The sequence below is a fragment of the Pipistrellus kuhlii genome, unplaced genomic scaffold (genome assembly GCF_014108245.1).
Source record: "Pipistrellus kuhlii isolate mPipKuh1 unplaced genomic scaffold, mPipKuh1.p scaffold_m20_p_2, whole genome shotgun sequence".
NCBI lineage: Eukaryota > Metazoa > Chordata > Mammalia > Chiroptera > Vespertilionidae > Pipistrellus > Pipistrellus kuhlii.
In genome coordinates, this window is record NW_023425515.1 from 36,805,817 (window position 1) to 36,821,404 (window position 15,588).

At 44.0% G+C, this 15,588-nt stretch overlaps 2 protein-coding genes across 2 annotated transcripts; both read left to right on the forward strand.

Annotated features, from left to right (window-relative positions):
* Positions 1–1,037: 1,037 nt before the first annotated feature.
* Positions 1,038–6,821, forward strand: LOC118724113 (5-hydroxytryptamine receptor 3C-like). Its single transcript, XM_036447026.1, has 9 exons — positions 1,038–1,104; positions 2,377–2,543; positions 3,239–3,283; positions 4,018–4,127; positions 4,406–4,575; positions 5,398–5,558; positions 5,901–6,105; positions 6,320–6,535; positions 6,619–6,821. The coding sequence occupies exons 1-9, from the start codon at positions 1,038–1,040 to the stop codon at positions 6,819–6,821; spliced, it is 1,344 nt and encodes a 447-aa protein (XP_036302919.1).
* A 1,644-nt stretch (positions 6,822–8,465) lies between these two features.
* Positions 8,466–9,264, forward strand: LOC118724114 (activator of 90 kDa heat shock protein ATPase homolog 1-like). The gene is made up of 2 exons (XM_036447027.2): positions 8,466–8,624; positions 8,870–9,264. Exons 1-2 carry the CDS (start codon positions 8,488–8,490, stop codon positions 9,204–9,206), a joined length of 474 nt encoding a protein of 157 aa, XP_036302920.1. The 5' UTR covers positions 8,466–8,487; the 3' UTR covers positions 9,207–9,264.
* The last annotated feature ends 6,324 nt before the right edge of the window (positions 9,265–15,588 follow it).

The window sequence follows — 15,588 nt, forward strand, 5'->3', positions numbered from 1 at the left end:
CCCCTGCACACCCTCCACTGGGGATGTACCAGCAACCAAGGTACATGCCCTTGACCGGAATCAAACCCGGGACCCATCAGTCTGCAGGCCGATGCTCCATCCACTGAGCCAAACCGGTTTCGGCCTGGCTAGGGCTTTTAAACACACACACACCTCTATAGGTGTGGGAAGACGTGAGTGCAGGTATTTTCAAAAAGCTCATCAAATGATTTTTTATTTCCACACATTCCCTGGTAGCCTCAGGGCTGTAGGCTTTTGGAAACATTAGAGAAGGAAGGGTAAGCAGGACAGTTCTGTTTTAGGAGAATGGCAAAACGAAGGATTAGCCTGGGAAGGGTAGACTATCTGGAAGACACCTGATGAATAAGCTATTCTAACAGTGCGAACAAAGGCTGATGCAGACCCACACTGTGGTGTTAACTGTGGAGACAGGGGTTTGTCAGTCAGGTTTATGTAACAAAAAAGGATCTTAACTTCTCAATCAAGCTACTTACCTCAATATTGACAATAATTGGATAAAGGATGCATTTCTAGATCTTTGTTACTCTGCAACGAATAGTTTCATTAACTTCGCTTTATCCATCAACACAATAATTACATGTTCTTGCCTTCCGAAATGAGCAGGTCTCTGCATAACTCTCCCTCTCTCAGGGTTCCATGCACGTTCTCTGAGGCACAGTAACTCCCAGAAGAACCTCATGAGGCCGGTATCAATGACCTCACCTCCCTCATCTCTCAAGTCACCCATTTTCCTTAAAAAGTACTTGGGACTCAGATGTAAAACCACTCACCTAGACAAGGCTGCTAAACCCTGGCCTAACTTCTTCCCTTCCTGGAGCCCAGAAGACATACCTGAACAGGGGCAAAGCAGGACACTCTATGGTGACCTCTCTGGCCACAGCCTCTCACCAGGGAGTGGTCACCAGTCATGAGCAGTATTCAAAACCAGGAACCAAGGTGTGGTCTGAGCTCCTTTAAGCTCAAGGGTTTGGGGGCTCCTGGTGAGTCCCCACAGAAGAGTTCAGAAGAGGAGGAGGATGGAAGGTGGGTGGTCCGGTAGCAGGGGACTCCTACTTTGCCTCACTGCCAGCCTTCTGCTTCAAGGTAAGATGGGGCAAGAACAGGGAAAGATGGGAAGGTTTTCTGGGAAAAACCCAGAAACTCTCTCATTCTCCAGAACGAGTAGAGTGCATCTAAAATAATTGAGTTAAACATTTCCTTTCTTTGTAGTAGGTATGTTTTGGTTTCCTTTGGGGAATAGATGAAAAACGCATTTCACTGATGGGTAAACACAGTCCCTCTCTCGTGCCTGTATAGGTAGCTACCAAACTGTTTGTCCTACCATTTTATCACCTATCAGATTCCATCTCTTTATAATGTCCAACTTCTCCTTTCTACCAAGATATAGTAGGCATGAACAGGGTAGCTTGGTCCGGTCAAAACATGGGAAGATCTTGTGGAAGAGGCATATGGAGGGAAGAAGAGAACATTTGCTTCCCTCTTTCTCCTTAGTCTGGATATGTGCCTAATGAGTGAGCTGGTCTGACGGGATAATGAAAGGGGGCATGGGAAAGAACTTGCTGGGCTATGGTACAGGAATAACCACGGAGCCATCTGGGATTGGGGTGCAGGTGAGGTGGGCAGAAGGTCTTTTACAGTTTATTATATAGCTTCACCAACCACATAGTGAATGATCAAAGAGATCTTCTCAAGATGGTGGATGATGAAAATGGCACCCAGATCTTAGAGGAAGTCTCTGAAATTTGAGCAGGGCACAGAGCACAGCACATGGCAGGCAGTCAATAAATTCACATTGAATAAAACGTTCTTAAGTTTCCACATATTTCACATCACGCCCATGTTTAAGTCTCCTCCAAACTTTTCCTTTCAAGGAAGTGGGGAAACATGAACGTGGGAAGGGAACGTTGAGAAGATGTTAGGGAAATTTTGGTCAGTGACTATGAGGCAGAATCATAAGAGAGCTAGAGAGAGAAAAAGTATGGCCAACCAAGAGCCAAAACTGTAGGTGCATCTAAAGGTTACAACTATGAAAGGAATAAGACTCCCCGGAGAGGCTGTTTGCATACAAATTTGGGTAGACTTTTTATACAGGAGCAAAAAGAAAGGTCTGAGCTCCGAGCCCTTAAAGGTCAGCTCACCACATCAGTTTCCGCCATTTGCTTACCAAACCAGCCTACCCTCCCAGCCCCGGCAGGAAGAGCTTGGCCTTCGAGGAGGAGGGGCTCCCATGCCTCACCCCATGTCTGCGTGTTTATCTCTGCAGAGAGGCGCTCAGACCCCCTCGCCCGGACATTCCTCTCACTTAGGAAACACAAAAGCCCCATCCCCACCTCACAAGGTCTCTGCTCTCTACAGGAAGGGCGAACGCTTTCACCATCAATTGCTCAGGTTTTGATCGACATGGGGTGGACCCTCTTGCCTTCCGAACTGCATTTAAACAGAAGAACTTCCGTCCAGTCATCAATTACAGCATCCCTACTCAAGTCAACATCTCCTTCACTCTGTCTGCCATCCTGGAAGTGGTAAGTTCTGACTACATTGTTCCCCATAGGCTGCTAATAGGGAACAAAGGGTCTTTACCCTGTTGACCCAACGTTATGGTGGCCCAGTGGTGAGCAATGAGTCCCCTGAATGGATGTGGTACAAATTAGATGTTCATCCTATGGGGTGGAGAGACACGAAGGGGAGTGCTGCACTGACATTTCTGCAGTGAACACGTGTCCTTGAGTCCTGCCCTGATGGGAATATTCTTTATTTTTTTTTAAGATATATTTTATTGATTTTTTTTTTTTCAGAGAGGAAGAGAGAGGGATAGAGAGTTAGAAACACCAATGAGAGAGAATCATTGATCAGCTGCCTCTTGCACACCCCCTACTGGGGGTGTGCCCGCAACCAAGGTACATGCCCTTGACTGAAATCGAACCCGGGACCTTTCAGTCAGCAGTCCGACGCTCTATTCACTGAGCCAAACCGGTTTCGGCCTTATGGGAATATTCTATAAAGCATATTCCCAGGGGGTCCCCATGCTGTTTTCCCCCCTATACTTCTCCTTCAGCCTATGTGTTTCTGACCTACCTTTCATTTAGGACTTGTGAATGAGAAGCTGAACTGTCACCTAGGACCACTTAGGAAACAGAGGGAGGAGTAGACTAGGACCTGATTTTGTGTCATTAATCATCCTAAATGGTTTTGTTTGTTTGTTTGTTTGTTTGGTCAGGATGCACAACTTCAGCTGCTGACATCATTTATGTGGTTAGATATGGTATGTAACGTCTGCTTTCTTCTCTCTTTCTCTTTCCCTTTTTTTTCTGGCTTTGTTGCAAAAATCACATTTGTTGCAATTGACAGTGCCCAAAGGCATAGACACATCCAACCAGAATGGGGCCAAAGCTGATGACAAATAGTGTTCTGGGCTGCCAATTCAAGACAAATGGAAAATACAGGAAGAAGGACAATACAGTTGGAAGCCCCCATGGAAGTTTCAGGGAAATCTTTAAGCTGTATCTAATACCCAACTTAAAGATTTCCCTCCGTGGAAAGTAAAATCCAGCAAGACTGTTAATTAGAGAAGGGGAGGCGTTATCGTGAGGATAAGAAGACAAATCAGAGTTCAAAATGAGCTCAGAAAAGCAGCATGCAGAGCAACGTGCATAGTATGATTCTATCTTATAAATAAAAACCAGTGCTGGAACTTGTATTTTTTTAATATATATTAATTTTTTTTCTAGAATGATACACAAGAAACTGTTAATAATGGCACTGAGTTGGGGATGTGGACTGAGTTGGAGTGTTGAGGAGGAAGAAGACTTCTTTTTATAACTTTATTATCACTTTCTGGAGTGGTTGAAGTTTTATCAGATATCCTTAGTACATACATTTAGGAAATAGACATGAATATGTATATATTATATTTTTAAGGGAATGGAAGGGCAGGAGATGCTGACATCACTAGCTCCAGGTTTCAGTCATCCCATACCTCTGTGTCTTGTGCTCTAGATCTGGAATAACCCATTCATCAGCTGGGACCCAGAAGAATGTGGTCACATCAATAAACTCACCGTGACAACCGAGAACCTGTGGCTCCCAGACATCTTCATTGTGGAATCGTGGGTATCAGGGCTGGGAAGCTGGAGGGAAAACCCTCCTGCAAGGAGAAGACCAGGGTAGGGCAGGGCAAACCCATTCTGTGGGGCCACTAAGAATGGATTTCAGAGAGGAGCACAGTCACAGCTTGCTAATTCCTCCCCTAGAGATTGGAAAGTGGTGGGCACAAAAGATGGCAGAGTGACCATAACAAGCAGCATTGGGAAGCCCTACCTTAACAGAGAAACTTAAACTGGTGTGTAACCCAGAGCACTTTCCTCCCTCCCCTCCTGCTCCCTAGCATGGATGTGGATCACACCATGGAAGGCCTCTCTGCATATGTGACTAGTGACGGCCACATTGTATACAGCAAACCAATGCGCGTGACCAGCATCTGTAGACTGGACATCTTCTACTTCCCCTTTGACCAGCAGAACTGCACGTTCACCTTTAGCTCTTTCCTCTACACAGGTGAATGGCAGTAGAGGTTCTGGTTTGGGGTAAAATGAGATCAATCAGCAACAAAAAAGTACAAACAAGCAAAGTCATATTAACGCATAAAAAGGGACAGTTGAGTATTTGCTGGCTGGATAGGATGTGGATGGTGGGAAGGGGAACTTAGGCTGGGACAAGACTTCGTGAGAAAGCCCAGAATCAAAAAACGGGCCACTGCCAAAACCGGTTTGGCTCAGTGGATAGAGCGTCGGCCTGCAGACTGAAAGGTCCCAGATTCGATTCCGGTCAAGGGCATGTATCTTGGTTGCGGGCACATCCCAGTAGGGGGTGTGCAAAAGGCAGTTGATTGATGATTCTCTCTCATCGATGTTTCTAACTCTCTATCCCTCTCTCTTTTTCTCTGTAAAAAATCAATAAAAATATATTAAAAAAAAAAAAAAAAAAAAAAAAAAAAAAAAACGGCCGAAGCCGGTTTGGCTCAGTGGTAGAGCATCGGTCTGCGGACTGAAAGGTCCCGGGTTCGATTCCGGTCAAGGGCATGTACCTGAGTTGCAGGCACATCCCCAGTAGGGGGTGTGCAAGAGGCAGCTGGTCGATGTTTCTCTCTCATCAACGTTTCTAGCTCTCTATCTCTCTCCCTTCCTCTCTGTAAAAAATCAATAAAATATATTTTTTTAAAAAAACAAAAAACAAAAACGGGCCATTGAGCAGCAAGGAAGTGATGCTATAGGGCAAGTCTGAAAGAGGTAGCTCAAACACTTTTCTAATTCATCTTGGAGCCCTGCCCAAGCTGGGACTGAAGCTATGTTGAATAAATGTTTTTTGTCTCCCTTGCAGTGGAAAACCTGTTGCTGGGCATGGAGAAGGAAGTGTGGGAGATAGTGGATACCTCGCGTGACTTTGTCAGCACACACGGGCAGTGGGAGCTCCTGGGCATCAACAAGGCCAACCCAAAGCTGTCTATGGGCTCTAGTATCTATGACCAGATCATGTTCTATGTAAGCCCAGAGATGTAGGAAGGGATCTTCATCCCCCGGACCTCCATCACGGGATCTCTTGCTTCTTGCCCCAAGACCAGAAAGGCCCTGGGCACCATCACCTTCATTCTTCCTCTCTCCTGAGTTCCCCAAAGCAGTCCCTTTTTCTTAACCTGTCAGCTCTGGCCTTGGTTTTCTTTGGTGGACATGTGGGGAGGGGAGGGTCTTGTCAGTCATATGTAAGCTGCTCCTCGTCATTCAGCCCCAGAAGTAGCCCTTGTCGTGAGGAGGACACCAATAAAAGAAGGGGCTGGAGCCATCCTTAGGTCTCCTAGCTTCACCCGGCTCTCTCCTCCCCACCAGGTGGCCATCAGGCGCAAATCCAGACGCTATGTCATCAACCTCCTGATGCCCAGTAGCTTTCTGATGGTCATCGATGCCCTCAGCTTCTTCCTGCCTGCGGAAAGCGAGAGCCGTGCCCCGTTCAAGATAACCCTTCTGCTGGGCTACAACGTCTTCCTGCTCATGATGAATAAACTCCTCCCTGCCAGTGGCACCCCCCTCATCAGTATGCACCCCTCACCCAACTACTGGGTAATGAGAAGAAGGGAAAAAAGGAGGCAGGGTAGGCAGGTGACCTGGTCAGACCTGCTGAGCAGATAAGGCAAAAAGGAGAAAGAAAGCATCTTAGAAAGGGCTGTCTGTGTGAGACAGAGAAAAGGAGGGAGGGAGAGGTCCTTCTGGAGCTGCCTCACTCTGGCGCGCTCTCACCCCCACCCTAGGTATCTACTTTGCTCTGTGCCTGTCTCTGATGGTGGTCAGCCTGCTGGAGACCATTTTCATCACCTACCTGCTGCACCTGGCCACCACCCAGCCCCCACAAATGCCCGGGTGGCTCCACTCTCTGCTCCTCTACTGCACCAGCCCAAAGATACTCTGCCCCGCTGCACTCTGGAGGGAGAATGTGGGCCCAGGACTCACCCCAAGCCACCTGCCTGGTAAGAGAAGCCACACTGCCCACACTTACTTCTCTAATCACATTTCCATCCACTTCATGGCTAAGTCTCTGTGCTCTCCGCAGGCCTGACAGAGCCCAGGGAGTTGGCAGGGAAGAATCTGGAGCCCAGAGAGGAAGACCTAAATGGGGGCTCAGGAATGACAAAGGCCCAGCTAACTGACCTGTGGGTACAGTTCAGCCACATGATGGACACCTTCCTCTTTCGCCTCTACCTGCTCCTCTTGGCCTCCACAATCATCACAGTCATCGTCCTCTGGAGTTCCTAGGAGCTGAAATCTGATGTACCAGAGAAACTTCAGCCTCAATGACCACCGCAGATCCTGCTCTTCTGCACACACTGTCCCTGATCCAGCCCTCCCTGGTCTTAAATAGAATCACTGCTACTTTCTCATAAACAAAAACACCACCACCACCTCTCAGCCAGTTTGGCTCAGCGGATAGAGCATCAGCCTTGTGACTGAAGGGTCCCAGGTTTGATTCCGGTCATAGGCACATGCTCCAGGTTGTGGGCTTGATCCCTAGTGGGGAGCATGCAGGAGGCAGCCAACCGATGATTCTCTCTCATCATTGATGTTTCTATCTTTCTCTTCCTCTCCCTTCCTTTCTGAAATAAAAAATATATTAAATTTTTTAAAAAGTAAAGAAATAGCATGGAATGGAAAATGGTGCAGACACTTTAGAAAACAGTTTGGCAGCTCCTCAGGTGTTACTATATAACCTAGCAATGCCATTCCTACATACAATTCCCAAAGAAATAAAGATATATGCTCACATAAAAATTTGTACTCAAACGTTCATAGCAGCATTATTCATAATAGTGGGGGAGAAAATGGAAACAAACCAAATATCTATTAACTGATGAATGGAAATAAAATGTGATTATCCATACAATGATATATTATTTGGCCGTTAAAAGAAATGAAGCATTGACACATGCTGCAACATGGATGAACCTTGAAAGCAAGAATAAAATAAAATAAAATAAAATAAAATAAAATAAAATAAAATAAAATAAAATAAAATAAAATATCTGGTCACAAAAGTCTACATATTATATAATCCCACTTACACAAAATGTTCAGAATATGCTAATGTATAGGAACAAAAAGTAGATTAGTGGCGGGTGCGGGAGTGGAGGGAAAAGCAAGCCAGAAGGTTCTGCGGCCACTTCTAGTAGTTTCTAGGCGCTGCCTGGGCGCTCTGCCAGGCAGTACTGAGGTGGTTGCTGGGGTTGCTCGGGACCTGGTGATGTGGTGATTAGAAAGTGGATGGCCAAGTGGGGTGAGGGTGACCCACGCTGGACATGGAGGAGCGGGCAGATGCCACCACCAACAGCTGGCACTGGGCAGAGAGGGATGCTTCAAACGGGTCCACAGATAAGCTGAAAGCACTGTTCCTGGCAGTGCGGGTGCAAACTAAGGAGGGCAAGTGTGAGGTGACAGAAGTGAACAAACTTGATGGAGAAATGTCCATTCACAATCGCAAAGGCAAACTTATCTTCTTTTATGAGTCGAGTATCACGCTAAACTGGACAGGTACCTCTAGGTCTGGAGTGCAGTACAAGGGACATGTGGAGACCCCCAATTTGTCTGATGAAAACAGCATGGATGACGTAGGCATTAGACGAGCCTGACACAGATCTTGTGGCCTTAACGAAAGAAGGGGTGGAGCCGAGACCGGTTTGGCTCAATGGATAGAGCGTCGGCTTGGGGACTGAAGGGTCCCAGGTTCGATTCCGGTCAAGGGCATGTGCCTTGGTTGCGGGCATATCCCCGGTAGGGGGTGTGCAAGAGGCAGCTGATCGATGACTCTCTCTCATCGATGTTTCTAACTCTCTATCTCTCTCCCTTCCTCTCTGAACGAAGTCAATAAAATATATTTTAAAAAAAAAAGAGAGAGAAAGAAAGAAGGGGTGGAACTTCTCAGAGAAGCATGGGCATTTACGTCAGCACCCTCAAAACGGAGCTCACGCAGGGCATGATCTTGCCCGCGCTGAATGGAGAGTCAGTAGCCCCCACTGGTCAGCCAGTACCCAGAACTAAGGAGTACAAGGCTAAATCTGCTCCTTCCAAAACCCAGACCAGACGAAACCGGTTTGGCTCAGTGGATAGAGCGTCAGCCTGCGGACTGAAAGGTCCCGGGTTCGATTCCGGTCAAGGGCATGTACCTTGGTTGCAGGCACATCCCCAGTAGGGGTGTGCAGGAGGCAGCTGGTCAATGTTCTTCTCTCATCGACATTTCTAGCTCTCTATCCCTCCCCCTTCCTCTCTGTGGAAAATCAATAAAAATAAAAAATAATTAAAAAATAAAATAAAAAAACCCAGACCAGACCTGTTGGTGTCAGAATCCCCACTTGTAAGATCTCCCTTAGAGACACCTTCCTGACATCACCAGGAGAGTTCTCCACAGCACTTACTGCCCGAGAGCTGGTTCGGGCCTTGACCCACGCTCCTGCAACGCTAGAAGCAGACAAAGGTGTGAAGTTTCACCTGGAAGAGGGCAATGTCACTGGGGAATTCACTGATCTGGTCTCTGAGAAGCATACTGCGATGACGTGGAGGTTCAAATCTTGTCCTGGAGGGCACTTTGCCACCATCACCTTGACCTTCAGTGATAAGAATGGAGAGACTGAACTGTGCGTGGAAGGCTGAGGCAACCCTGCTCCTGAGGAGGAGAGGCCAGGCAGGGCTGGCAGCGCTTCCACTTCGAGGGCATCCAACAGACCTTGGGCTCTGGTGAAGGCTTATTTCAGAGCCAGCAGGGGGACTCCAGCCTGCCCCACGCTTCAGCCCAGCCCTCTCCTGACTGAGGCTTGACTCACAAGATTGCACCATTCCAACCACTAACGTGGGGCCGCGGCCCTTTCCCTTACGTATACCTTGGGTTTGTGCATGTTTTCTGCTGGGTGGGATCAGAGGGCAATTTCTCTTTTATGTGTACATATGCTAAGTAAATGTAATTTAAAAAAAATAGATTAGTGATTGCGTGGGACTTGGTGGAGAAAGGGACAGGTGAGTGAGGAAGACTGCTAATGGGTACAAGATTTGGTGTGTGTGTGGGGGGGATGATGATAAAAATGTTCTAAAATTAGACTGTGGTGATGTTTGCATAACTCTGTATTAACATGCTAAAAACCATAGACGTGTGTGTTTTAAACAGATGAATTATATTTAAATTATATCTCAATAAAGCTGTTAACAAAAAATAACTCACCCCACCACAAGATTCTCTCTGCCCACCACTTCCCTCCTGCTTATTTTCTCGTGCCCCTGCTCCCCACTGCCATCTCCCCCACTCAGACTCCTGGGCCCATTCATTCAGCTTTCACCAGTGTTTGCCCCTGTCGTCCTCCTCCACCACCGAGGACCCACAAGATGCTCACAGACCTCAGCCCCCCACTCACCTGTCAGGTGTTCATGCTTCCTTGATGTCAGCATCACCACAGCTTCAGCTCACACACAGCTGCCACCAACTCTAACGATTCGATTCAAAGTTCTCCCAGTCAGACTAGCTCAGGGCTCCTTAGTAGAATTTGGAGATTCAGATATTATACCTAAGACAGCAGTTCCCAGAGTCTTGAACTCTTTATTTTGCATGAGGATGGAGGAGAGGCTGGGAGAGTGCAATGAGGAACAACAGTCGCTCTTCGCTTTCTGGGCTGGGGCAGCTGTTAACCCCTATTGGTCAGCTGGCAGGTGGCGCTCCTGTACGTGCAGCACACTATCAGGCTTTAAATGAGAGCTTCTGCTTGTGTGGACAGTCCAGTCATCTGGCCCCCAGAACAGCAACATGGAATAAGTAAATGAGCGAAGCATTCATTCAGTCACTGATTTATCCAGTCTTTTCTAAGTGCTTACTTATACTTAGACATTTTCTTTTGTAAGTGCTGGGGAAATGTCAACGCATAAGACAGATAGGAGGAGGCTGGCTTTCTATAGTAACAAACTATAGAAAGATGATTTCACGTACTTTAATTGTTCTGAAGACAATAAAAAAGGGTAATAGAACAGAAAATGACACATAGATTAACAGCATGTTCCAGGAAAACCTCTCCGAGAAAGTGACCTTTGCGTCAGCCCAGAAATGAATGACAAAAAATAAAAATGAGTGAGACAAGGATGAGATATGCCATACTGGTGTGTCATTAAGGGAGGTGGGGGTGAAGCATAACAGGCACTAAACTTAGAGAAGCGATCTGGGTAGCCAGGTCTTTGGAGGGAGAGTCCACGTTGGTTCTTTTGTTCCTGTTGTTTAATGTTTAAGAATTGTGAGGGTAAGCTTTTATAATCCACTCAAAGCATTTATTTGTTTTTTTAAATATATTTTATTGATTTTCTACAGAGAGGAAGGGAGAGGGATAGAGAGCTAGAAACATCGATGAGAGAGAAACATCGACCAGCTGCCTCCTGCACACTCCTACTGGGGATGTGCCCGCAACCAAGGTACGGCATATTCCCTTGAATGGAATCAAACCTGGGACCCTTCAGTCCACAGACCAACACTCTATCCACTGAGCCAAACCAGTTTCAGCTACTCAAAGCACTTAAATCAGTATCTTTCAAACAGTTTTGATCACAGAATCTATTTTACTAATCCATGCATACTGCCTCACTCAAAAAAGAACTGGTGATAATAAAGAATTGATAAAGAACAAAAAGAAAGTTGCAACAAACATTGCTAGAATTACATATAGATTCGCTTACTAGATACTATGTAAGAGAATATGTATTTATAGATGTGTTTTTAAATTATAAAACAATGCCCAAAAACTTAAAATAAGTAATATCGGGTCTAGTAATAATTAATGTCGTTTTTTAACATTCATTTAAAATCTTGCTTGGCGTTGACTTGTATTGACATAACCTTCAAACACGTGGTATCTACAGAACGTGTGAAGTGCAATTAACAAGTTTTGCTTGAAAAACTTTGTGTTTGGTTTGGTTTTTGTTGCAAAAAGATGGCGGATGAAGAGCATATTCAGCACTGCATGCTTTACGAGTTCCAATTAGGAAGAAAAGCAAGTGAGGCTGTAAAAAACATCTGTAGTGCTCTTGGTCAAGATGCAGTTAGCGCCAGAAAATGCCAGCATTGGTTTGAGAAATTTTTCGTTAGATGACAAGAGTGGTCGAGGCCGTGTGTCCAATTTTGATCAAGAAGCTCTTCAAGCTCTTTTGGTGCAAAATCCTCAAATTACCCAACAAGAGCTTGGACAACTTTAAATTGTTCACAAAAATCAATTTCCAATCAATTGCGTGCACTTGGCAAAGTCCAAAAGTTTGGAAAATGGGTTCCTCATGAGTTGACCGACAACAACCGTAATCAAAGAGTCACAATTTGCAGTTCGCTCCTCTCTCGTCAAAACCGTTTGCCGTTTTTAGAGCAAATTGTTACCGGAGATGAAGAATGGGTGCTGTATGTTAATTTGAAAAGGCGGCCTCAATGGTTGGACAAAAATGAGGCTCTGCAGTCCACGCCAAAACCTGACTTGCATGCGAAAAAAGTGATGTTGTGTGTTTGGTGGAATTTTAAAGGAATTCTTCATTATGAACTTTTACCATCTAACCAAACCATTACAATTGCAGTGTATAGTGCCCAATTGGAAAGGTTAGCCCAAGCTTTAAGAGAAAAAGAACCCGCGCTGATTAATCGGAAGGGCGTAATTCTTCACCATGATAACGCACGACCGCATACTGCAAGAATCACTGCTGAAAAACTGCGCCAGTTGGAATGGGAAGTTCTCCCTCAACCTGCATATTCTCCTGATATTGCCCCTTCCGATTACCATTTGTTTCGTTCTTTGCAAAACTTTCTTCTTGGAAAAAAAATTTAATAATGAAGAATGCCTCAAAAATGCATTGACCGAATTTTTTGCATCAAAATCACAAGAATTTTACAACAGAGGGATTAAAATGCTTCCTGAGCGTTGGGCACAAGTAGTAGAAAACAACGGCAACTATATTGTTGATTAAATTTTGTTGTATTGTTTAAATAAATTCGATTTAAAAAAGTATTAGAAAACGACATTAATTATTACTAGACCTAATATTTTTATTACAAGTTACTTAACTAGCTTGTACTCTCAATGTAATGTCACTGCACAAGCAGGTTTTGAGGGAATTTATACACAAGAAATAGAGACCTAAGCACAAAGCAAAACTACTTTGATGAAAGTATAGATCAGGACACCCTAAAGAAGGAATCAAATAATCCATGTGATAATTGAATAGATGATGGATATTGGAACATAGCTAACAGTTTATTACTAAAAAGCATGAATAGCACCTCGGGTCAATGCTGTTGATGCACTAATAACAAAATCCCTGGAAACTGAAATAATTCCAACAGCCCCCATGTCTCCTGCAGGAAATCGTTTTGCAACTTTCCCAGAGGCTGCAGGATCTTAGTAGAATGTCAGATTTGAATCTTGAGGACACTTTGATAATGAGAAAATTTTAGTTTACCAAGGCCACATTTTACCAATCCTGAATTAGCATGTTCTTAGTAATAAGTAAAGCTGAAAAGAAGTCCTGAAGAAACGGATTGGATTTGTCAGCCCTTCAGGGGGCCCTTATTGCTCTCTAGTGGGAGCCCTTACTCAGGCCTCTCAGTGACCCTAGGATTTGTGGAAACCCGCAGACTATGCATAGTGTACCTACCTTATCCATATAATTCCTGATTAAAATTTGGACACGTCAGATGTTTTTCTAATTTGTAAAATGATTTCTATAAAATAGCCTTATAAAAATCCTAAATAATAGCCCTAACCAGTTTGGTTCAGTGGATAGAGCGTCGACTGGGGACTCACGGGTCCCAGATTCAATTCTGATGAAGGGCACATGCCTGGCCGGTGGGCTCAGTCACAAGGAGGCAACCAATCAATGATTTCCTCTCATTATTGATGTTTTATTTCTATCTTCCTCTCCTTTTCTCTCTGAAATCAATTTAAAAATGTATTTTTAAAAACCCTAAATAACAAAAGCCTAATATGCTAAGTATCTGGTTGTCCAGTCATCTGTTCAAAGTATAATATGCTAATAATATGCTAAGGTGGCTCAACCACTCGCTTTAACATGCACTGACCACCAGGGGGCAGATGCTCCAACTGGTAGGTTAGCTTGTTGCTGGGTTCTGGCTGATCTGGACTGTGAGATGGGCCAGACATGCCTGGAGCCCTCCCACAACCTCTCCCCTGCTGGCCAACCTACCAGTCCCTCCCCGACCCCAATTGTGCATCAGTTCCAGTGGGGTCCCTCAGCTAGGCCTGTGCCCTCTTGCAATCCAGGACCCCTCAAGGGATTTCAGAGAGCTGGTTTCGGCCCTATCCCACAGACCAGGCCAAAGGATCCCATTAGTGGATGAATTCATGTACTGGTCCTCTAGTCTATAAATAAAATTACCTTCTAGACTTAGTGACATGTCTTTATTAAAAAAAACTAAATTACATGAAAAGAAATATGAAAGTAAAATAAAAAAATTTTTTAAATGATTAAAAAATATGAAAGTTGCAAAGAAAAGAAAGAACATGTATCAACTAACATGCACCTGTAACTTCCATCATTGACCTACATTGAAGCTAATGAGTTGATGAGCTATTATTCCATTTGTCCTTGTGGAACAAGAACCCTGCTTGTTTGAGAATTAATGAGCCTGCAGTAAAATAAATATGTGGTGGCTTTTACAGTTGTAATAAAGGTTGTTAGTTTAGGCTTTTCCTTGGTTTAGACATAGAAAAGTTATTTTGATCACAAATAGCCATCATTTACTGAATACTTTCCATATGCAAAGTCCATTACATTTGTAAGCTCATCTAATCCTCCCAACAATTCTATATGGTGGATATTAACATTATTCCAAGTTTACAGATAAGAATGCCAAAGTACACTTATCATAGTGACAATTTAATAAATTATATAAATATCTAATTAGTAAAAGTCTTTAGGTGACCAATTATCTCCTTTTTTAATCTCAAATATATTTACTTCAACTATGTACTTGAAAGATAATTTCTCTGGGAAGACAGTGCTAGGTTGCAAATATTTTCTCTCAACTCTTTGAAGATTTTATGCCATTATCTTCTGGATTCCATATTAGCTCTAGTGAAGTCCATCTAATTTGTATTCCCCTTTAGATAATATATGTTGTCTCTGTAGCTGGTTCTTTTTAATTTTTTTAGAACAATATTCACACACACACACACACACACACACACACGCATGCATATATATATATATATGTTGTCATTTTATTTGATTTTTTATTGTTTAAAAAAAGTATTACATATAGTAGTATAATACATATATCTTCTTTTTTTCCCATTGACCTTCCCCTAGCCTCCCTTATCCCCTGTCGCATGTCCTCATCCCCACCCCCTCAGTGTCTTGTGCATATATACATGCATACAAGTCCTTTGGTTCTCTTTCCCTCCCTCCCCAACACTACCCAGCCTTCTTGCTGTAATTTGACAGTTTGTTAGATGATTTACTGCATCTGTATCTGTCTTTTTGTTTATCCAGTTAAAATTTGTTTATTTTCCACAAATGATTGAGATCATGTAGTATTTTTCTTTCATTGCCTGGCTATTTTACTTAACATGATGCTCTTCAGATCCGTCCATGCTGCTGCAAATGGTAAGAATTCCTTCTTTTTTATAGCAGCGTAATATTCCATTGTGTAGATGTACCATAGTTTTCTAATCCACTTATCTGCTAATGGGCATTTAAACTGTTTCCAAATCATAAATATGATGAATTGTGCTGCTATGAATATAGGGGTGCATATATCCTTTCCTATTAGTGTTTCTAGTTTCTTTGGATATATTCCTAGAAGTGGGATTACTGGGTCAAATGGGAGTTCCATTTTTAATTTTTAAAGGAAACTCCATACTGTTCTTCACAGTGTCTGCACCAATCTGCATTCCCACCAGCAGTGCAAGAGGGTTCCTTTTTCTCCACATCCTCAAGAGCATCTGTCCTTTGTTGATTTGTTGACGATAGCCATTCTGACAGGTGTGAGATGGTACCACATTGTGGTTTT